The sequence below is a fragment of the Desmodus rotundus genome, chromosome 4 (genome assembly GCF_022682495.2).
Source record: "Desmodus rotundus isolate HL8 chromosome 4, HLdesRot8A.1, whole genome shotgun sequence".
Lineage (NCBI taxonomy): Eukaryota > Metazoa > Chordata > Mammalia > Chiroptera > Phyllostomidae > Desmodus > Desmodus rotundus.
The window spans coordinates 8,233,658-8,256,923 of NC_071390.1; the positions used below are offsets into that span (position 1 = coordinate 8,233,658).

At 51.4% G+C, this 23,266-nt stretch overlaps 1 protein-coding gene across 1 annotated transcript in view; it reads left to right on the forward strand.

Moving 5' to 3' along the window:
- The first annotated feature begins 3,436 nt into the window (after positions 1-3,436).
- RGS10 (regulator of G protein signaling 10) overlaps positions 3,437-23,266 on the forward strand; it is a 33,672-nt gene continuing 13,842 nt past the window's right edge. Inside the window, exons 1-3 of the mRNA XM_024555417.3 lie at positions 3,437-3,549; positions 14,360-14,478; positions 15,606-15,692. Of these exons, the coding sequence (XP_024411185.1) occupies positions 3,501-3,549; positions 14,360-14,478; positions 15,606-15,692 (255 nt within the window). The 5' untranslated portion in view covers positions 3,437-3,500. The remainder of the gene's footprint in view (positions 3,550-14,359; positions 14,479-15,605; positions 15,693-23,266) is intronic.

Consider the following 23,266-nt stretch of genomic DNA (forward strand, 5'->3'; position numbering starts at 1 on the left):
CAATCCCACGAGACTGTGTTTAGGGACACACAGCTGGTCTGCTATATGGCCAGGATTGGTACCCAGATCGCTTGACTCAAATAAACACAATTCATTTACTTATTGTACTATACCTCACCTGCCTCAAATGACCTAGAATATTCTTTGTAAGAAACTCTAAAATACATTTTAAGAGACTCTATAATATTATTCACAGCTTACAAATTTCTTAAAGTTTCTGAGTAGAATAAAAACTATTAAACTCTAAAGTCAATAATCACTCTGGAATTCTGCTTTACCAGAAGACGCCTTGGTCTCTTACTCCTCGCCTGGTCCGAATGAAGGTTGTCCAACCAAAGGGCCCGAGGGCTTGCTCTCTTTTCGCCTAGACTGGCTGCCAGAGTTTGTGAAGAGTTGAACATGGGTGATGCTGGTTGGATGGCAGGCATCTTCGGCCCACGTGCGAACCACAGGTGGCACTGAATCAGGCGCTCTGTGTGTGTGCGTGTGTGTTGTCTTAGGGCAAGTTTAAGGGACGGAGAGGCTCCATACTTTTACACCTGTCTTCTATACAGTGCACGTTGAAAACCGGCTCTTAGATCTTTAGACACAAAATAGATACTGTAGCAATTTCAGCACAGTCTATTCGTGTTGGGGACTGCATCTCGGTCCAGGACTGCGCCAGAGTGGAACAGTCCTCCTCTTACAGCAGGGGAACCAGCTGCCTTTCGCCGAGGTATCACTGCTGGACTCCATCACAGCGGAGTGGCAGCTTGATCCCCTACGTGGGCCAGCAACAGGAGACGGGTTTATTATTATTTCTTTATAATTTTTTATTGAATTCATTAGGGTGAGATTGATAAAATTATATAGGTTTCAGGCATACACTTCTATAATACATCATGTGTGTATTGTACTGTGTGTTCACCCACACGGTGCAACATCGAGCTTCTGGCTCCCGCCAACACTCACTCTTTCCCTAGTCTCCGGCTGAAACGACCTTCCACCCCACCCCGCGCGCGCCCCAAGCTCAAGCAACCTCGCAGCCCGCAGAAGCACCGGGCTCCGCCGCCATCATGTCACCAGCAGGCGCGGGGCGGGGCGCGCGCGCGGCCCGGGGGCCGGGCTCTCTGGAACGTGGGCGGGGCCCAGGCTGGCCAAGGCCGCGACTCTGACCCAGGCCCGTGCTGCGGCTTTTCCTGGGAAGTAGAGGCATCGGCTCTGAAAGAGTCACCATCATTTGCCGTTTTCCTCCCTAGAAGGAAACAGAGGGTTCGAGCCCCAAGTTTGCCAGACTATCCATTCTGCTGGCATTTATGAAGCTTACGCAGTACCGTGTTAAGAGTCGCTATGATTTTTGTGTGTCTTCTACCAAGCTTGGTGCTAGGGTCTAGGAATTCCAATAACTGTAGTCATCACCAGCCTACTTTACAGATGCAGAAACTGAAGTTTGGAAAGATTAGGACTTACCTAGGTCACACAACTAGTGAGTGACAATTCATCAAGTCCTAGTTTCCTCCTAAATATCTCTGGAGCCCACCCCACCCTGTCGCTTGCCCTGTACGACTCTGCCCCAGACCCCTCCGTCTCTCTGCTCAAGACTACCCTGGCCTCCCAACTGGCCGGCAAGGATCTGCTTCTGCCCTTATTCGATCTGTTCTCCTCATTATGTACAGATTTACCCCTGGAGTTGGATGGGTGGTGGGTTTACAGATGGTTCACGTTGTAACTGTTTTATACTTTACATATGTTATGAAGTTTGGGGATGTATTTAATGTTTAATTTAAGATATTTTAAAGAAAAAAAAACCCCTAACTTTTGAGCTGGGTTCTGGCCCTGTTCCTAGTCACCATGGTCTCCTCGAGTTGCAGCCGAAAACACCTGTAACTTCCACGACTAGGAAAGCCTCTCCCAGCAGCAGAGGGGGAAAGTGCTTAGAAATACTGGGAGGGAAACGACTTTGAGAGGGGAAGGCTGGGCAGAGAAATGAGAAGCAATCATAGGGCCAGAGATGGGGTGAATTGGGGCTGAGAGGGTGGGTGGAAAAATTAGCTGAACGGGAAGCTCAGAATAGAAGATATGAAAGAAAGTGCCAACTAGTGAAAATACTGCAAAAGGATGGGTGGAGGGGGGCCAACGACTGGGGATCGGTTTAGAAAAATAGCAATTAGCACAGCTAAAAATAAAGTCCAATTTAGAGACAAAGCCCAATACACAAGGAGAAAAATAAGACTCGCTAGAAAGGCAATTCTTCGTAAAGCAAATGCTCAAGGAAATGGGGCTAATGATATCCCTTTTGGGGATGTTTTGCAGAAGAAATGAGATTATAGATTAGAATGGGGCGCGTGGCGCTGAGCAGGTGACTAGCGGCGGGAGTGGGGGAAAAAAATCGGATTCAGAACGCAGTCCAGCGTTGAGCGCAGTGTCCCGACCGGAAGATGTGCCACGTGTCCCCAAAGTTAGAGAAGTGTCCCCTGCCAGCCTGTGTGCGGGGCAGAGGCATTGCTCTGCGCTGGAGCCCATGGAGTTTCTACAGAAGTCCCTGGAGGTCCGCCACTGTAGCCTCAAGGCCAAGAGTAGAAGGCACCCAAGTTTCAGCTTCCACGCAGCGCAGCGGGGGAAAGGGTGCCCACCGGTGGAGTCTCGGCTCACTCCGCTTGAGGGCACCGTGCGCGGCCCGGACCCTGGAGACACCCCACAGGCATTCGCTGCCGTGGGAAGGCCCAGAGCCCACAGAGTCGCGGGGAGAGAGCTCTGGATACTGGATACAGGGCCGGGGCGGGGGAGCGAGGAAGCGAAAGCCGTGGATCGCACCCGGGTTTTGCAGAACACGAGGCCTCGGCTTCCCAGTCTGTGAACCCGGAGAGGACCCCGCCTGCCACCCGCGGGGAGTTTGTGCAGTACCCCTCCCCAGAAAATTCAAGTAATCCTCACACAAAATAAGGATGCGGGCACAATGGGTAAAAAGTTAGGCACAGACAAGTGTTTTGCAGGTTGCCAGGTCCACCCCTGCCGGTGCACCCCCGGCGTCGTGCCCGTTTCTCGTGGCTGTAGGGAGAGAGCAGGGCACAGGGATAGACACTGGAGTTGGGAGCCGGACCAGCGGGGCCCGGGGCAGCGTCGCCCGCGAGCCCCGGAGCGGCTAAGGGACTCGGGACTCGCGAACCTCTTGGGCAGGGTTCCTAAATTCCCGGTGGCGCGGGCTCTTTCCGGGTGAGTGCGCTCATCCAAGGCGCGGGGCCCGGTACCGGGGTTCGGGGAGTCATCCGGCCCTGCCCTGTCCGGTCCTGGCACCCCAGGGCGGGACCCCGAGGCCCCGTCCGGGAGGGCGGGCATGGAGCAACGAGTGCGCCACGCGGCGTCAAGTCAGAAGGGCGGCGGGGCGGGGGCCTGCCGCGCCGGGGCGGTGCTGAGCCGGCTCCTCCTCTCCTCCTCTCCACCGTGTCCTCCTCCTCGCCTTCCTCCCGCTCGGCAGCTGCGCGCCGAACTGCACCTCCTTCCAAACCCGGGCGCCCGCGGAGATGTTTAACCGCGCGGTGAGCCGCCTGAGCAGGAAGAGACCGCCGTCCGGTAAGCTGCTCCCGGGGCCCGAGGGCTGGGGGTTGTGGCGCCCCGAAGGGCTCGAGGAGTCGTGGGGCATCCTCCCCTCCCTTCTGGATTCGGGCGCGGCTGGGCGATGCCGCCCCGACGAGAACCCCGGCCGCCCGCGCCACTTCTCCCGGCGCGGTCCAGCGTTCCTGTGGTTCCAACAGCCGTGGGAGCGCAGAGCCCGAGAGGCTTCTAGGGGAGGAATTTTGGCCGAAAGGAGGAACAGCAGCAGTTTTCTTTTTTAGTAATTGGGAGAAAAGGAGATGCAAAATACCTCCAAACTTTGCATTTAGTACGGGTTCTAGACTTCCAAAGCAGAACGTCGTGCGGGTACCCCGGGTCCTGGAGTTCTCTGCGCTGCAGGCGTTGGAGCGCAGGATGCCTGTGCGGCGCCTGGAGGAGGCACGGCTCGACCCCAGGCATCTGCCTGGGCATCCGGGCTTTGGCGCCTTCAGCCCTGCACCACCGAGCCGCAAAGTGGGGCCGCGAGGGAGCGTGAACACCAGGGTGGAGAAGGACACCTCTGTAGTTCGCGCCAGGGAAGCGCTGATATTACAAAGGTACCGGCTTGGCTGTCACTCTGGACCACCCTGAGCTACAATTTGGGGCAACCTGATAGGACAGAAAACCTGGTGAAGAAGAAACCATGCCCTTGATTCCAACCTTTTTGTTCGTAATAAAGGCTACGCCCCTTTGAGCGCTTACTGTGCGTCCAGGTCTGTATTCACCCTTAGGACAGCCCTAAAGCTGAGGGAGGCGTTGTCGTGACCACTTCACAGAGGAAGGGACTGAAGCCGGGGGCTGTTAGGTAACTTGCCCCCGGGTCACACCCAGTAGTGGATGCCTGACCCTGGAGTTCAGAGGCTTTTCCGCTGCCTCCCACTTCGCGAGTGACTTCTGCTTCGTAAGAGCCTGTGTATGTTGGTCCTTACTCTCTTTCCACCTAATGTCTTTTTATGAGGGACACTGTGCTTAAGAGGGTGGGCCGGGATCCAGACTGGCTGGGTCCTGAATCCCATCTCCACCACTTAGCAGCTGGGGAACCTCTGTGTGTGTGTGTGTGTGTGTGTGTGTGTGTGCAGAGAAGGATCTGCAAAATGGAATGATCATAGCTACGCCTTTTAGAGCACTTAATTGGAGCTGGTTTCCCATCTATCAGGTTATGCAAATCACGGCAGTTAGTATTTAGGGCAGCCCTAATAAAGGAGAACTTCATGGGGCTATTGTAAGGAGCTTGTATGAGTTAGTGGTCATGTAAACATTGCCTTGTGGGCTGTGGGTCAAAGCAGTCCCTTGGGGGTGCTCATTTTTGCTCTTCCCTGCTGGGGGATGATCGCAGACCTGGGGGGCGGTCGCGGGAGTCTGCACCCTGGAGGTAGACTCCTGGTTCCCAGCCTCCCTATCACTTAGCAACCTGGGGCAAGTTCATGCCCACCCCCCCAGCCAACTGCTAAATTACCGAAAATTTGGGTGCTGGTTGCTAAAGCATATCTAGCTTGAAATTGGCTATTGTTGGATATTTATACCAGGGAAATTGGCAAATGATAAAAATCCAGCTTTTTTTTTTTTGCCTAGGTGAGCTGGTTTGCCAGTACACCTCTGTGTCCATTTCCCCATCCATAAAGTGAGTTCCATAGAGTTGGAGGATTAAATACATACGATGGATGAAGCCCCTAGTACAATGCCTGGCCCATAAGAAGTACGCACTTATGGTTAGTTGTTATCTTTCCCCCCGTCCCTATTATAATGGAGCTGCTGTGCACAGGTTAATCGTTGCTGTGCATCACTGTGGGTTTGAAGTCTCCAAACAGAACAACTGAATTATGGTCCAGGCATGGTTTTAGGGTACTGTTGCCTAGGGGCAGGTTGTACCCCAGGAAGATGGGGGCAGTTTTAGGGATACCAGTGGAGAATTTCTCTTTCAGGACAACACATTTTAAGGCTGATGAAATGTTACCTCGCTGACAGGAAGATCAGTAGTTACGTCATGATTTGGTATTGGATGCCTGGTGTCCAAGGGCCAGATTTCTGTACGATTTTTAGGTTTAAAGCCTGCCCCCCCTACCCCCGAAAGGACAAATTAGGTCCTGCCAGTTGGTCATCACCCAGCTGGGGGGAAAGAAGGAGCCAGTGAGAAAGGGGGAGTGTGGGCCCCCAAAGCAGGGGTGGCTCACAAAGCCAGCCAAGTGACCCATGGGACCCTGTACTGACTTTATTTCTTTTTTTGGTGATTCTGAATTCATGTTCTTAAAGTGGCCCCACGAAGCAGGATCCACCCCTGCAGGACCCCTAATTTGGCTCTGGCTGTGGTCCCATCTCCCGAGGCCTTTTACTCTACCAGGGGTGTCCAACCTGCAGCCCAGGATGGCTGTGAATGCAGTTCAACACAAAACCGTACATTTACTTAAAACATTATGAGTTTTTTGTGTGATTACATGTTGCAATGTATTTAATGTGTGGCCCGAGACAACTCTTCTTCTTCCAGTGTGGCCCAGAGATGCCAAAAGGTTGGACACCCCTGGTCCTTTCTGGTTGGGGACAGTGTCTTTAAGCTGAGGGTTTGGGGTTCCCAGCCCCTTATCCTCCTTCCTGACGTTTCTCAAAATGTGTTCACCAATCATGTAGGGATAGATGGGGGAGGAGCTGATAAAATGCAGCTGTCCGGGCCACACCCCAGACTCACTGATTCAATCTTCGGGACCGGGGCTGGAGAGCAAGCGGCTGATTCTCATGTCACTGAAGTGTTAAGACCCGCTGAAGGATTTTGTCCTCCCACCCTGCCCCCCACAGCCACCTGCACTGTTGCTAGTAACTTCCAAGCGACTTAGTTGAAAAGCAAAGCCAAAGCCACAGCCCTGTAACCAGACCAAGGCCCTCAAGGGAATCCCCACCTGCCCGCCAGGCCTCAGCCCGCCCCCAGGCCTGTTCTACATTATCCCATTAAACTTTTGGGACCAGTTTCAGATTTATTGCTGGGCTTAAGTTTTCATTTAAAGATGACAGTTGACATAGCAATTTAAAGTCTTTGTTTTAACAATCCAGCAGCAGTGCAGGCTGGGCCCCTGGGGAAACTTTCCCTGCAGAACATCCCTGGCTGGGGCCTTGGCGTTCAGGGGGAGGGAAGCAGGGAGGCCGAGCAGGGCCTGGGGGCATCACTTTATCGGGGTGTGGTCCGTGCCTAGCCTGCTAAGTCCTCCGTGCAAGCTATGAGCACCACCGAGGGCGGCCTGCAGACTGGTGTCTGGAGAGCCTCATGGTGCCTTACTTTCACTGACTTTGGAGTTGAACTGCTGTCTCCGATCCTCACTGTTAGGGAAACCTAGACAGGTGCCCATTTCCTGGGTGAACTGAGTCACTTCCCCCCCGGGGTGGAGTAATCCCCTCAGCCCCCTGCCGCTGGGCTCTGGGAACCGGTTGTTTATACTAAATTTACTCTGACCAGTTTCTTCTGCTTCCCCCAGATAGCCTCCAGGGCAGCTGCCCCCGGGGGTGGCTGTGGGGGCCTCGGGGCCCCCTGGCAGGCGACAGCAGCAGGTCTCGATAAGGGCTGTCAGGAGGCGGACACTGCAGTGAAACGGTCCCTTGCAGACTTCCTGGGACCAATTTCCCTTCCAAGCCAGTTCCCATTTCTGGAGGGCCCTGGCTGTGGGTCAGCGTTTCTTCCTCCTGGGCAGGGTGCTCAGGGACCCCATAATCTGGCCTGCCTAGTCCCATTCCCCTCTCACCCCAACCCTGTCCCTGGGTGGCGGGACATTCTCACCTCTGTGCCTGTGCTCCTGAGGCCCTCGCCTGTCCAAAACCGGTGTCCCCGCTCCAGCAAACCTGCTCTTCCAGGCCCCTGCCTTCCTCTCTCTCTGCCCTTGAAATGCCCGCTGTCCATTTCAATTTCCCTGGACAGCTGCGGAGGCCACCTAGGGTAGGGACTTGCCTGGAGCCTGCTCTTTCAGAAGGGACAGAGCCCAGAACTCAGATCTCTGACCCAAGTCCAGAGCTGCACGAACTCACACCGTGTCCATTTAGTCACCGCATGAAAATATATTTAGAGAACGAATATGGAGAAGATGACTTCTCTCTTTCCTTCCTGCCTCTCCTCCTCCCTTTCTTCTTCCTTCCTTCCTTTTTTTTTTTTTACTCCAATCTCCAGAAAGGACATTAAAAACAAAGACCATCATCAACCATCTTTACTATCCCACAGACGCAAGGATGTTTTAAGACCCCAGATAGTAGGAAAGATATAATTGCATGAGAAGAGCCATTCGGATACACAGGTGTGGTCTCACAGGTGGGGGAGAGGAAGGCCTGCCCTCCCTTTCGTAGCCCTTGAATGTTGCACCATGTAAGTAAATACAATGATCTATTTAAAACAAAAACAAAAAACCAAACCACCCAGACCCCAGACTGTCTTCCTCTATCCACACAGCTCACTTGGTGAATATTTCCTTATTCTTATTCTCATTTCTTCACGGGCCAGGGAAGAAAACTTCATGCTTGCCGGTGGCATTGTGCAGACAGATGGCCAGCCATGTGGGAACTCCCGGCCTCATCTCAATGAATTTTTAGTGCTGTGAGAAAAGGGGCCCCACCTTTCATTTCTTGCACTTTTCACAGCCCTTTCCTTTCCCGGCCCTCCCGCCCGACAACCTCAGGTTGAATCCTAACAGATCCACTTCCTTGCCTGCTCCTTTAGAGCAAGTGATTTCACTGCTTTGTGCCTTGACTTCCTCATCTGTAAAATGGGCCAACAGTGCACTCGACTTCCAGGGGTTTGGGGGAGCTGGGATGGGATCTTGTAAGTGCTCAGGTATTTTTATGGCTGTCATTCCTCTCTCGGCCTTGCCCCCCCCTCCCCCGATCTGCCAGAGAGACACAGCTCTCACTCTGAACAAATGCACAGTCTACGCGACCGGTACTGGAGGGAAAAAGCCATGTGCCTCGAGGTAGGGGTCAGGGGAGAGCGACAGAGACCAGGAGAGTGAGGGAATGTTTATGCCTAGAGCTGAGGTCCCAGAGGAGGCACAGGGGCTTCTGGAAAGGGAAAAACATAACAATAAGGTCTTCACTTTCACCCCCAGGATAGGGCTCCTGGGTCGTTTTCTGTCCTCTGGGCCTTTGCGTAGAAAGTGAGGATTCTAGGGAGGCTACAAATAACAGTCGGGCGTTCTTATTTCCTTCCCTCTGGTGGAAACTAGAAACCAGTGGCCATCTGTTGTTTAGTCCACTCAAAAGAGGATGTTGAGGGTTGTTTTTCCTTCGGACCCAAGGGTGCTCGGGAGCCCCAGAGCCCCGGCCCTGTGTCACACAAAGCGTCTCTGAGAAGGCAGTGGATCTTGGGGCTGCTCGGAACTCCCCCTGTGGACCCCAGAGTATGGCACGTAAGGAATGGCCCCCACCCCCTGTGGTAGACGTCCTCAGTTTGTCCATCACCAGGGTGCTGGCAGGGCGGAGTGGGAGCTGGGGGAGCATGGGGCACAGACGCAGGTGCACAGGGGACCTTTGGAGGCACAGCTGAGCGGCCTGTGACCCCAGGTGAAATGGCCTCCCCATCTCTGAGCTGAGCCAGCTCTTCTCTCTGCAAACTGCCTGCTCTGCTCTTTGATGCTTGCTATTATCATGATTGCTTTAACACTTTTATATTTCTATTATTTTCTGCTAATTGTAGCTCACACAAACCTCCCCTCCCAGGGAATTGCATGCCTGACAGGTAGTTATTCTCAAAAGCTAGATACTGGAGCCGGCAAACACTTAGGTGATATTTAGATAGAAGATAGAGTGTTTCCATGACCCAGTTTCTCCAGAGCCTTACATAGATCACCGGTTCGAACAAATGGATTCGCTGCTTCTAAGTTGGGACAACTTTTTTCTTTTAGTGTAATATGTGTGATGTGGTCCGTACAGGTGGGCTGAGGTTTTAAATAAGTGTTGTGGGGTGTGCACTGTCCTTGAATGTTTTCCAGCGGTATGGTGTGTATGGTGCGCGTGGCATGCCTGCCGTACCAAACCACTTAAGAAGTTAGGGTTAACACTTCTGCCTTTTCCTGGGCTTGGATGTTTATTTGCTTTAATAGACTATCAGTGTTAGGGGTGCTTGGGATGGACCCTTTGAGGGTGGAAGTGGACTCCGCTGTTGAGGAAGCTGGATATTGAGATTTTGCTACCATATTATTTGACTCGGGGAGACTGTCAATCAGGAGCACCGCCCAGATCTTGCTGCAGGCGAACAGCAAGAATGTATATTGTAAGCAGTCAATCACAGGTGCCTTTTGAGTATGCATGTCCACGGAATTAATGTGGGGAGAAGGTCTCTGGTAGATGTGACATCATAGCCTCTATAAATAATGCACGATGCAGTATGCTGCGAGCACCCGGCCTCAGCCATCTGCAACTGGAGGCTGCACCGTCTTTGAAAGAATGGCTTTTCCTGAAGCCAGAAACCACGTAGAGCAGCAGGGATGTAAATGGAAAGCGTATGTACATGTGTTTGCGTGCTAGATAATTCTGGCAGAGTCTTAGAGGAGTTTTTGTGCAGAATTGGACTTTCACCCAGTTTTTCCCAGTCCTCTCCCACAGTGTGAGTGTCTCTTCAAGGCCGTCATGTTCTGGCCTCTGTGAGTGTGAAGGTCAGCAGACAACAAAAATAAAAAAAGACAGTAGGGTCTCGGGGTAAAGGGCGTGCACTCTGCAGCAGGGCTGTCGTGCTTGACCATGATTCCCATTTCCTAGCTGGGCGACCTTGCAGATTACTGTGCCTCAGTTTCCTTATCTGTGAGGTGGGAATACTATGAACTGCATCAGCGGGTCATTGTGAGGACTGAATGAGGTAGCCTATGCCAAAAGCTCAGAACAGCACCCAAAACACTGTAAATAATTTGTGTTTATGATTCGCTAATGGCAGATTAATCTGAAGATAAATTTATTGAAAAATAAGTATTGTGCCTGCAAAAATCTGAAGATCTAAAGTGCTTTCAAGAGCCCATGAGGTACAAAACCGTTTTTTTTTTTCATTACAAAAATGTTTTACAATTACACTAAACAACCATAAAAAGTAAACAGAGCTGGACAAAAGGGAAACGAATTTTATCACCAAAAGCTCCTTACTAAGCTTGAAGTTCTCAAAGCTGCTCTTATAAAAATATGTAACTTTTTTCTACCTGTGCATTCCAAACCTACCTTCTTGTATAATCCATCTAAAATGAAAAGTTTATCAATGAAAAAGGAAAGAAGACCACCCAAGTGCCAGGAGTTGGGAAGCTGGGTTTTGCTTTAATATTAAATCCAGATAGTAAACCTGCTTGCTATGGAGAAAGGTTATTTCTTTCTCCTGCACATTATTGGACTGATTAGAACATTTAAAGTGAACCGAGGTGGCTTAGGGAAGCCCTTATATATTGGGTTGGCCAAAACGTCCATATGATCCTTTCCATAAAATAGAAAACACATTTTTATTTTCACCAATAACTTCATTGGATATGTTCAGTATGTCGGCTTTCTCCCACGTGGTATAACGTTGATTGTTCTCAGTTAATGTCTCGATTTGATCGCTATCAACTTCACCTGGCCTACCTGACTGTGGAGCGTCGTCCAATGAGAAATCTCCAGCACGAAACTTCGCAAACCACTTTTGACACATTCGACCAGTCACAGCACCTTCTCCATACACTATACAAATCTTTTTTTTTTTTGCATTTCAGTTGTGTTTTTACCTTTCTTGAAATAATAAAGCATAGGATGCTGAAAATGTGTATTTTCTTCCATCTTCAATATTAAAATGGCTGCAGAAAAATTCACCAATTCTGATGTTTTTTTAAAATGCATGCTGATATGGCAGCTGTCACAATACAATCTAACAAAGCTGTTTGGAGTGAAATCAAAGACAACTAAGTGCTCCTGGAGCCATCTTACAGAAAAAAACAAATGAACTTTTTGGCCAACCCCGTACATGAGAAAACAGCGGCTGTCTGCTGAGTAGGGGGACAGACCCTGAGAAAGGAAATGCCCCAAGTGAAGGGGCCATCTCTAGGGCAGTGCCGGATGGGATGGGCCTCTGCTCAGTGTCTTTGGAGGTGGGGATAAGGGCCTGAAAAGAGAGACACTGTTAAGTGAATGGAGTTTGCAAATGGCAATCTATCCAGATCTATCTATCTGTCTATCTCTTATCTTAATACCAGTCAAGAAGGATCATGGTGAAAAAAGCATAGCCAAAGCCTTTATCAAAACTGAGAGACAATGAGGTTCCATCCAGCTGTTCCTTAGCTGGCTCACCTTGGATGAGTCATTTACCCTCTGGACTTTTATTTCCCAGGCTATAGAACGTAAAGCGACTAGGTTAGATTAGTGGATTTTGAACTTTAAAGCTTTTTGTGCAAATGAAAGCTGGCACAGAAACCTAACGTGCAAAAAAGGATTAGAGTATGAAATAGAGGGTGGGGGGAGGTGGCAGTTGCCCACTCTGGGGACAGCCGCCTTACCTCCTTGTTAACTAGGAGGTCTGGTTAAACATGGCACTCTTTGGCTAAGTGGGAATCCACCGAGTGTATTTATTTGCATGAGAGCAAGTCAGTGAAAACCCCAATGTGGTTTGGTTTATTATAGAGAAGAATGTCAAGAGCTTTAGAACCCATGGAAGCCAAGGTTGAAAACTGAGGACCCAGGTTCTGCAACAGCAAGAGAAATGTGCAGCTGCCTGAGAAAGAGTGTTCCCGGGACAGCGAACTTGTGTCTCTACATTTATTTACTTAAGAGAGGATCTGCTGGGGAAATGGGTCAACTGTCAAACTGTGTCCTCTGGGTAAATTAGTGAAATGCTTGGCGGAGTGAACCCTGCCGCAGAAATGTCTTATAATAACGATCTCCTCATTCGATTTACACTGCGTTGGGAGGAAACTCCGTGTTCAGAGGCGTGCCATGCTAGCTTGCCTTTGCAGAGACAGCAGAAGACTAATCTGATATCCACAGACCGAAGGTTCACTTTAGAGAAGCGTCAGATCCATTTGTGACGCGTTCGAGTGAGTGTGCATCTCAGTTAGAAGGATGGAGTTGTCCCAAATCACTCCCTTGCGTGCTCCATCCCCACTGCCTACTGAAACAGCCCTCCTCTGGGGTCACGGCCTCTGCTCTGTTTAGCTGGAGTCAGCCCGAGAATGACTAAAATCCAGGTAGTTTTCCCAGATGCTGGGAGAAGGAGTCTCAGCTGCTTGAGAAATGTGTTGACCTCCCAATAGAACACGAGAGGTCACGGAAGCTGAGTTACTGTTACATCCAACGTATTCTGATACAACTCTCCTTCCAGAACAGTAAAACTGTATGGCCCCTAGTTATTTGTAGCAGTTAACATTTTTAAGACTTTTTCACTTATCCTTTTAAGATGATTTGCTTGGCTGATGTCTTTTATTTTATTATTTTTTATTTCTCAATTCCAGTTTACATTCAATATTCTGTATTAGTTTCAACTGACAGCACAGGGGTTAGACAATCATATACTTTACAAAATGTACCCCCCCACCCCTGATTTAACTGATTTCTTAATTAAAAGCTTATTTCCTCCTACATTCAAGCCTTTTTTAAAAAATAGAAATGTGTCTCTACTTTGAAAAAAAAAGGCAACGGAGAAAAAAGTATTAGCGACAAAGGCAGTTCACGTGATGGGCCATTATGGTAAGGAAGGGGATAGAGGAACTAACATCTTTCTGGACATCCTGAGACACAGGGGGTCATCTTTATTTCACACGCAGAATGGTGCCCGCGGTCACACAGTTCGAATTGGCCAAACTGGGTGTGGAAGGTGGGCCCATCCCAAGGGACATTTCCTGGTTTTCCTTTGACTTTAGGAAGGGGCCACATTCTGCAGAATGAGATGTGTTTGTGTTGTCACTTCCTCCTCCAGGCCAAGCCGGCGGTCCCCTGTCCCCTCTCCTTCAGTCAAGAGGCTTGTCAGGTGTCTGCAATAAGAGAGTGCAGCGGACGGGCAGGGACGGGGCCAGTCATTCATTCAGGCTGCTCACGTAGTCGACAGTGTGATGCCAAGTGATGTTGGAGCCTGGGGCAAGAGGAAAAATCGGCAATAATAATAATAATAACAATAATAATAATAATCCTGTCTTTATGTAAAATGTCGGTCTTTTGCTCATAATGGAATGTTTTGCATTAATTTTTATTTTTCAAAATACTGCATGAACATATCATTTCTCTTGAGGCTCGAGTGTTTTGGCCACCTCCTTACATTTTGCACCTGCGGTCAGTGCCTCCCTTGACCCACCATCGTGCCGACCCTGGCACATGCTTTTATGAGTGTGCCAGGCTAGGAACTACGTGCTGGGGATATGGGATGAGGTGTACAGGAGCTTTCCGCCGAGTAAGAGTCAGCCGTGCACGTAGTCACGACTCAGCATGATGGTTATGCAGGGGTGCAGAAAGTGCAGCGGGGAAAGGGCCTCTTTGGAGCCAAGGTGCCTGGGAGGAGGGCTTGAGTCAGACCTGTGGGCTGCCCGCACTTGGCCGGGGGACACAGGGGTGCAGAAAGGATGTAAGGGGAGTGTCGGGAAATGACACATCCTTTCATCGCTCTGAGCCTCAGTTTTCCTCACCTGCAAAATGGGGGAAATGGGAGCACCCGCTTCATAAGGCTGTTTGTTGTCAGGGCAAGCGTGGTTCACTGGGTTCAGCACCCAAAACAGATTCTAGCACGTCACTTAATAGCGGTCAGCCACAATAGGGGCGATGACGACGACGACCCTTGTATGCAGATATCGGTAAATGTATCTCTGGACCAGCTCCGCAGTCTCACTTTGCTTTGCAGACATTCACGACAGTGACGGGAGCTCCAGCAGCGGCCACCAGCACCCCAAGAGCACAGCCAAATGGGCGGCCTCCCTGGAGAATCTGCTCGAAGACCCAGAAGGCGTGAAAAGATTTCGGGTTTGCCTTTTTCATTGTTGATGGGATGGGTTTGACACGTGAAGTTCAGATGCGTGTGGGGAGAGCACAGGCCAGTTTTTAGCACTGCCCCAACTTGAGAGAACAAGAACGTCTCACCTGTCAATGCCAAGGTGGAAAGGCTTTCCTGGGTAGCCAGGGCCCAGCACCCAGGGCGGTGCGCAGACCGTTCCTGGGTGTCATATGGCTGGGTTTGGGGTGGCGGGGGCGCTGGGGAAGAGATACCATGTTTACTGACAGCATCTACAAAGAATGTCCAGCTCTGTGCTACCCAGGAGGGGCGGTCTGGGTCTTTCGTGTATTTTGTTCTTTTGTGTATTGGGCTGATTAACAGAGTGAGACAGGCTAGACAACAACTGGCAAAGTGAAGGTGAACTTCAAGAGCAGGCTGAGGGATGGGGAAGCGGTGGTGCTGCCTAGAAATGACTTTTTTGGCCAGCAGCAGTCACAGGTGTCGGTTAGAGGCAGCTCGTGTGAGTTTGAAGAATGCCCTGTGTCTGCCTGAGTTCCCCCGAAGTCTGTCCTTAAGTCCGGGGTCAGGCCAGAGCAAGCCCTCGGGCTGTGGATCCTTCAGCACCCAGGGAGGGGGTGGAAGGCGGGCTATTACTGTTGCTGGACACCAGGCCACTGTGAGCTCTGTCTAGATCTCCTGCAGGACGCTTCTCTGTGCCACTAACCCTCCACATCCGCCAAAAGGGAAAAATATACACCTCCAGCTTAAAATAGTTCTCACTGGGATGGTTTTGGACATGCTGACTATGTTTTTGTTTTGTTAAAAAAAAAAAAATGGACCTGCTTTTAGAAGAATGTACTTTGTTTAAACACTGTCTGGAAGGAAGGAATGTTTCCTCCACTTCAATTTACTTTTTGGTAATTTATTGTCCGCTTAGAATCGTGAGGGGACGCTTGCTTCATTTTTACTCTTCCTGCAACGCCGAAGCCATTCTGGCTTTAACGTGAAACTTGAGCTTGGTTTTTCAGGGCAAAGTTTTCCTGCTCATTTTTTGGATTTTGCCAAATTGATCCTTGAAGGGAAATGCATTATTTATTTGTGTGTTTTTTTTTTTAAGTAGAATACTGTTTTATATTTTTCTTCTCTGTATTTATAGGAATTTTTAAAAAAGGAATTCAGTGAAGAAAATGTTTTATTTTGGCTAGCATGTGAAGATTTTAAGAAAACGCAAGATAAGAAACAGGTATGTCTTCCACTTTATAATTATGTTCTCCGTAATTTATTTCTCTCTCCTTATAAACTTACAGCTGCTATTCCAGTCTATTTTGAAATTGCCTTGAGAAATCAGATCCATTTGGATTTGAGGGAAGATTGAAGCTTCAGGTTAGGTACCTTGTGTTGCTCAAAGATGCATAATTTTAGTCAGAGGGTTTTAACCCATGTTTAAATGGAGCTGTGCAGACGGACAAACACGGAAAGCGAAACTAACAATTTATGTCCTTTAGAGTTCATCATCGTGAGCGATTTATTTCTGCGTGAATAGATCACGAGGATGCGGCCCCCGGAGTGGGGCACGCCGGCATTTTGTACGGAGGAAGTGAAGTGATAAGCAGATGTGGCAATAAAAGCAGGGTGCCTCCGATGGATCGTCAATTATTCAGTATATCTTTACGAAACATCCCGGAGTTGGCAGGCATCCCACTTAAAACGTTTCTGACTGTTCTCCTGGGTGGATTGTGCTCTTTGCGGGGGTAGCCTTTACTTCCAATGTCAGCCAGCATTTCTGCAGCTGCAGGTTGGGTATCAGGCGGGCTGGAAGAGATTATGGGGAAGGAGGCCCGGGGACTGGGAAGGTTTAGGAGGCCGGTGCCTGTGTATTTCTAAGAGGCTACCCGCGAAATGCCAACAGAGTCCAGTGAGTAAGGTACATGAGCGAGGCCGTTGGTGTGAGGCTGTCGGGGACCGGGGGCAGCTGGCCTGCCTGCAGCGGCTGCAGCTGGTTGAGCCGACTTTGGCAGCAAACGCTTTGGGGGTCTGTGGTGATCTGGGCTGTCACTGCTTCGAGTTCTGCCCACCTTGGTCTTCACCTGCCCACCCCTGCGCCCAGAACCCTGAGGGGCCTTTCCTCCTGACACGTCTAATCCCGTCTTCAGCCCAGTGCTGCCAGTTTGTTCAGAGAAGCTGGACGTTTGGATTCTCGAGTGAACCCATCTGATTCTATAAGGGTTCAAACTAATTTTTAAAGAAAAAGTTAAGCCTTTCCGGCCAGCAGGACACACCCCTGGGCAGAGGTGGGCTGCCAGTTACTGAGCATCTGTCTCCAAGGCCCGACTCCCCGCGGCCAGCACTCACTACGTGTTTGCCGACCACGGCTTGGAAAATGCTCATCACCAGTTTCTTCAGAGGCTCTTGGAGACCCAGACACACTTTCCCTAAGGTGGAACCAGGGGGCCCTCCTCTTCACAGGGGCAAGGATGGATTCTGAGATAGGTTCCCTGTAGGTTGTATTTCCTAGGTCAGCCTAGAGCGCCTTCCAGGGCATTTCCTTTTGTCGGAGAACGACTTTGCCTGAGCCTCCTGCAGGGCACGGCCTCAGAGAGCAGGGGAGAGGGTCCGCTTCGGAAGGCCACGATGTTGGCTGCAGCCCTCAGGAAGGAGTGCCCACTATTCTCCTGCACCCAGCACCCAGGACAGGGCTCAGGGACAACCTCCCATAAATGCTGGACTGTGCAGTCGATTCGTCCAGCTTCACCTGAAACCCTAGCTCAGAGTCAAGCAGTAGACCGGATGTCCATTCCTCTGCCTTATTCTTTGCGTGTTGGAGGTGAAAGGAGCCTACAGGTTGGCCAGCCCACCCCTCCCTGGATGAACCAGGAAGTTGAGGTCCCTCCTGGGCCAAGCTGGGACCTAAACCTGCACTCCGAGGTCACCCAGCCATTTTCCCTGCAGACCGTGGTGGTGGGTCTTCCAGGTCAGCTGAGTTCACCAGATCTTTGTGGAGTTTCTGCTCAGGGCCAGGCCTTCCAAAAAGCGTGGGAGACACACAGGGACGGGACAGACGAGCTGCTTTGGGGAACAGGCACCGGGAGGGGAAGCCGCTTGTGAGTGTGACGTGTCTAGAAATGGGAAGTGCAGGCTCTGTGGGAACCCAGGCAGGAGGCAGTCTGGAAAGCACCCCTGAGGGGAAGTGGCTTTTAAGCTGACACCTGAAGTGGAGTTGGGGGGGGTGTGTTGCTGGAAGAGGGGACAGAATATGGGGAGAAATTTCTGGAGAGGAGAGCTGAAGGAAGACCGGATGGCTGCAGGGTCATGCTCTGCTGTGCCGGCGGCTGGCGCGCAGGTGGGGCCACACCTGCAGAACACTGGAAGGCCGTGCGGGAGGTTGCATAGGCCCATCCACATCCTACAGACAGAGCTTCCCGAATCTGGCAGTCCCTCTCTGCACCCCACACCCCTGACACCGAGACTCTGACTCCTTGGAGGTTTGTGTCCCTAAGCGGAATGTGCCTGGTGACGGCTTCAGTGCAGTGTGTGAGCATGCAGATGGTGCTGGCAGGGAGGGAGCAGCTGTGAGCCCGAGGTGTCCAGGCCCGTCTGGGTGACCACACAGAGCCTTGTGGCTCTGCCTGTCCTCCCAGGGGCTGTGGTGGGACAGATGCAGCAGCAGCTGGCCCAAGCCACCGGCTGGCCGCAGACAGAGCCAGCCCGCAGACCAGTCTCTGACTCCAGGGCCTGCAAGTTCCTTAGTGGGTCTGCTGCAGGGGAAGTAAAACCAGGAGCAAGTTCAAAGTCACTCACTTGGAGAAGCGGAGGAGGAGAGGAGCGCGGGGAGACGTCGGCCAGCACAATTTCACAATCAGACTGATCACATCTGGAGTGTGTTGAGGGTTTATCTCCACAGTGATCTACGGCAGTTGGGGGATCCATGTGAACCTCACTTTTGCTTCCATTGTTTCAAATAGGGCTTGTGCTGGTTTGTTTTCCATCCTTTTACTGGGTTTATCCAGCCAGATCTCTCCTTAGCACTGTCTGACTTAGCTGGTCTCTTGTATTATTTCTTTATTTATTTTCTGTATTGCTTGCTTTTCCCTCTGACGTGCAGTCTCCAGAGGTTTGCGGTCCTTTTCTCCCCCAGTGTATCCAAGTGCCTGGGACAGTGCCAGGTACACAGGACTTCCAGCCCTTTCCACTCAGATCAGCTGACACCCGAGGATCCCCCGTGGGTGGGGGCCTAGCCTCCCTGTCTCTCACTTGGTGCTGCCGTCGCAGCCTTGGACTTGGGAGGTGAACATGAGTCAATTCTGCTGGTGCTGTGCCCTCCCTGGGCTGCGACTCAGCCCCTGGCAGGCAGGAAAGCAGCCCCAGGTTCAGGAGGGTCTGATACTCCACATTTGTGGTGGGGGTGGTAGGGCTCTAGGAACTTGGGAGGGCCACCCCCACCCCCGCCACGTCCCCTCCCTCCTTGGAGTTCCTGGGGTGGTAGCACCTTCCAGGCATCCACATTCAGCAGTCAGCATTCAAAGCAGTTCCCTCTGTTTGCACTTTCTTTATGGTTTAACATCTTTCTATGAAGTGCCTTTCCCCCATGAATTAGCACGTGAGATCTATCTGTCTTCGAAAACCAAGCAGCACTGATGTTTTATAAAACCTCAGCAAAAACTCCAACATGGTGTTCCTTCTTTGGCTACCTCTGAATTCCTTCCTCCTTCCTTCCTTCCTTCCTTCCTTCCTTCCTTCCTTCCTTCCTTCCTTCCTTCCTTCCCTCCTTCCTTCCCTCCCTCCCTCCCTCCCTCCCTCCCTCCCTCCCTCCCTCCCTTCCTTCCCCCCTCAGCACATGCACCTTGGGCCAGTTTACTACATGACAAGGACTGAAGTGGATATGGCAGCCTGTCCGGCTTTGTCAAAAGCAAACTGAGAGTCAGGGTGGGGAAGTGGTGGGCTGGTGCAGGGTTTCTAATCATAGCTCTGAGAGCGACTTGTTCCGGTGTTTAAGTGTGATAATACCTTGCAGAGCTAACCGAGTTATGGGGGGAGTTTATCGTATTTGTTCTTTTTATTGTGTTTAACACTGAAGCTTGATCCAGGATTTTAGAGTGGTTGGTATTCTTATTTGAAGTAATAGTAAAGATTTTCCTAAAAGGCTGAAACACCATCCTCTTTATTTAAAAAATAAAAGTAGTTAAAAATCCAAAAGGGACATACGTGCTCCTTAGAGGAAATTCATTCATTCGACAATGGATGCAGTAGGAAAGGCTGTTCCCTTCACCCCTCAGCTCACTCTCCCTCTGATCTGGGCTGTGTCTCCCCAACCTTTGCCTCTCAACATGGACTTGGCCCGATCCCGGCGGAGCCCAGTCGGAGTTCAGCTGTTCTCCATGTGGTCTCAGGCCTGCCGGGTCCCTCGTTCCTTCCCTGCTCATTCACCGTGTTTAGATGTTATCTGCCAACTTCCTCTTACTATAACGGAGGTATCACTTACCTCCTTGTGTACTGCATTTTCATTACAAAAATATTTATTGTTTCTTGTTTGCAGCTGAGCCAAAGAGGATGCTACAGTTGCATTTTTCTTCCTGGACTATTTTTTGCTTTGCTTTTTTTCATAGCCCTGTAACATGCATCTCGATAAGATGTTGTATGGGTTCATGCCTCTCAGCTCATCGCTGCAGTCCCGGTTCACCTGGGGACAGTCCTCCTGGGCCCTCTGGCCGCAGCTCCCTGGGTCTTCCTTTACTGCCGCTGGCCATTCCCTTTGCCCCTCTCCTGCTCCCTGGACCCAGGTCCTCCTGTCAGAGTCACTCGCTCACTGCAGTGGAGGACGGCCAGCAATAGCCTCTTGAGAAAGGGGACATGGCAGGTAGACGTTTAAAGATCTTGTTGAATGAAAATGTAATTTTTTCCCTACTCTCTGCCTTCATTGATAATCTGACAGAGCATAGAACTGAATGAATTCTAGGTTGAAACTCACTCAGAAATTTAAAGACATTTTCCACTGTCTTCCTTTCTGTTACAAATCAGTATTTTATATGGAAGCCGATTTGTTTTCTTTGCTGTCTTCTCTCTGGAAGAGTATAGGATCTTCCTTTCATCACTAGTATTCGAAACCTGTACAGTTAGAGGCTTTGGAGGGATGGGGGTTCATTCAGAGTGTGGGCATTTTGTGGGGCCATTTAATCTGGAAAGGTACAGTTATGGAAAGTATTCTTATGTTATTATTATCATTATTTTTTTCATCTCTTTGGCTTTTGGTTCCTACTTTTTTTCAGAGACTTCAGCTTTATCTTTAAATCCTTCTGTTGAAATGTTTATGCTTTTTGTTGTTGTCGTTTGTTTGTTTTGTCCAGACCCTCTAATCTCTTTCTGGCGGCCGCAAGCCTAGTATGTGTGTAGCCTGGATACATCTCTGATCGACTAGATCGGGAAAAACGTGCTGGGGAATTTGTACGCAGAATTTCACTTCGCCCTTGTGTTCAGTTGGGCTTCTCGTCCTTGCCCGCCTTCCTGCTTCTGTTCTGCAGTCCCCCTGAGTCAATTTTATTAGAGAAGAAAACTCAGGGACCGAGAGGAAGGGGAGAAGAAGAGAGAAGGGGGAGGGAGGTGATCACCTGAATGTTCAGAGTTGGGGGGGTCGGTGACCTGGGGGACCAATGGCTTCTTTCTGCTGCCCATTGCCCACATTCCTGCCGTTTCTGGACACTTCTCGTTGCCCCCCGCCCCCCTGCCCCGACCTTGCAGGTGCCTAGGGTTGCTGGGGCTCTCTGTGTTGTCACTCACTGTCCCTCCACCTGCTTTGCATTTCCTGAGCCAGCCTCGAATATTCTCAAATCATTTACTTTGCCTCATTCTCTGTCTGAGGCTGATATGAATAAAGGTGGTGGCCTGCTCCTTTAATTGTCATATGCATCCTCCCCCATTGTCCCCACTGGCAGAGTGACAGGCTGGAGGGGAGCAGCTGTTGGAGATGGGCACAGGAAGCAACGTGACCAGAGCTTGGGGACAGGCGGGGTAGCGGGGTGAGGGAGGTGTTGGGGATCTCAGTCCCCAGCTTCCTGGAGTAGAGACGGCGGGACCCACTGGCCAGGAGGGGACCACATCTTGCCTTGGCGTCTGCAGGGGGGGAGGTCTAGAAATCAGCTGCCTGGTCAGCATCTCGGGAGGAGGGTTGGACTGAAATCTCGGGAGAGCATATGATTAGGAAAGCAGTCGGTCTAGGGCATAACTCTGGGAAACCCCAGAATTTATGGGAGGCGGAGAGATGGGAGCTGACCGAGGAGACGGGGAGATGCTGGAGAGCCCGGAGAGGGTAGCAGTGCTGAGCAGGGCCAGGGGCCGGAGAGCAGTGCTGAGGAAGGGCTGAGCCAGCCAGTGGGCAGACGCCACACGGAGTGGGGCGAGGAGCAGGTGGGGGCAGGGAGAACACAGGGACTCAGTGCACGCTTATCTTTTGCGGCATTTCAGTAAGAAATCAGGGTGGGGAGTCATCAGCTATAGGAGGGTGTGAGTAAAGGGGCTGTTGTTTTATTTTCCCAGTGGGAAAAGTTGAAGCTCGCTTGCTGGGCGAGGGCGAGGAGACAGAACAAACAGCAGTGTCCTTCTGAGCTTCGGGGGGCTGGTGCCCTTGCTGCTCCTTGGAGCAGTGACTGGTTCTGGGGTTGATGGGAGAGGGAACTTGCCGCCCCTGCACCTGAGCCTGTTGGGGGTGGAGACTGGGCACGGCTGGTGCCAGGCTGGGAGGGAGGCCCCAGACCTGGGTGTCTGGGGAGAGCTCCTCTGGGTGCCATCCCAGGCCATCCTCGAGCTGATGCCAGGAGTCCTCCCGTGGCCCAAGCAGGGTCCTTTTCCAGCACCTTCTGGGGCAGGAGGGCAGGATGCTGGGGCCATCCTCCAGGTCACAGCCCAAGTCACGGACCTGGGCAACCCCACCCCACCCGTGGGTGGGTGTTTTCTGCTCCTATTCTGGCAGGAGCCAGAGCAGGGTTAACAAAGCTCTGGAAAATCTACCAAAATAGCTCGAGAGACCGGGTTCTTCTTTTTTGTTAAGTATCCTCACCATGGACACCAGGCCTTCCCGTGACCAGCCTGTGGTCGGCAGTCTCAGGGTTTCCCTTTTCAGTCACGCTTCCTATCCCGGCCCAGATAAGCTCTGCAGCTGCAGCGTGTTCGGTGGGACGTGGGGGCGCCTCGGGGAGCCCACCCTGTTCCCAGACAGAGACCCAGGAGGGGCAGGCTGGGGACGTGCGGGTGGGGCTGAGATACTTGGAGATTTACATACCCACAGGCCCCCAGAACCTGCCTCCTCTCCTCTGGGCCCCTCTTCCCCCCCTACCCCCTTACACCTCGAGCTTCATTACACTTCTTTTCAGAACTACCCAAGACAGCCTGGGTTCACCTGGAAAGTGTGTGTGTGTGTGTGATTGTTCCGGGGGAGGGGAGGCCTGATGTGATTTCTGCCTCCAGAGCTTCTCACAGAGTTTGTTCATCTGACTGGCTGATACTTTTATGAAGTCTGAGAGCAGGCAGGAGTTTTCCAAAAATGGTCCCTTCCGGCAGAACGGAGGTGGTGGGAGGGAGGCTCGTGGCTTCTTGGAGGGGTGGGTCTTCGAGAGGCAAGCAGCCACAAAGTGCTGCCCCACCTGGGTCTGGACGACGGTCCCCAGATGGGTCCCTTGGAAGAGCCACATTGGTCTTCAGGTGCTCCTTGTGTCTTCGAGCCTGGCGCTGATGTTCACGGTGAGAGTGGGTGAGGAGCGGGCACCGTGGCCTCGGGTGTTGGCCTCCCCCTGGGGAGTCTCCGGAGACAGCAGGTGGTCGGGCCTTGGC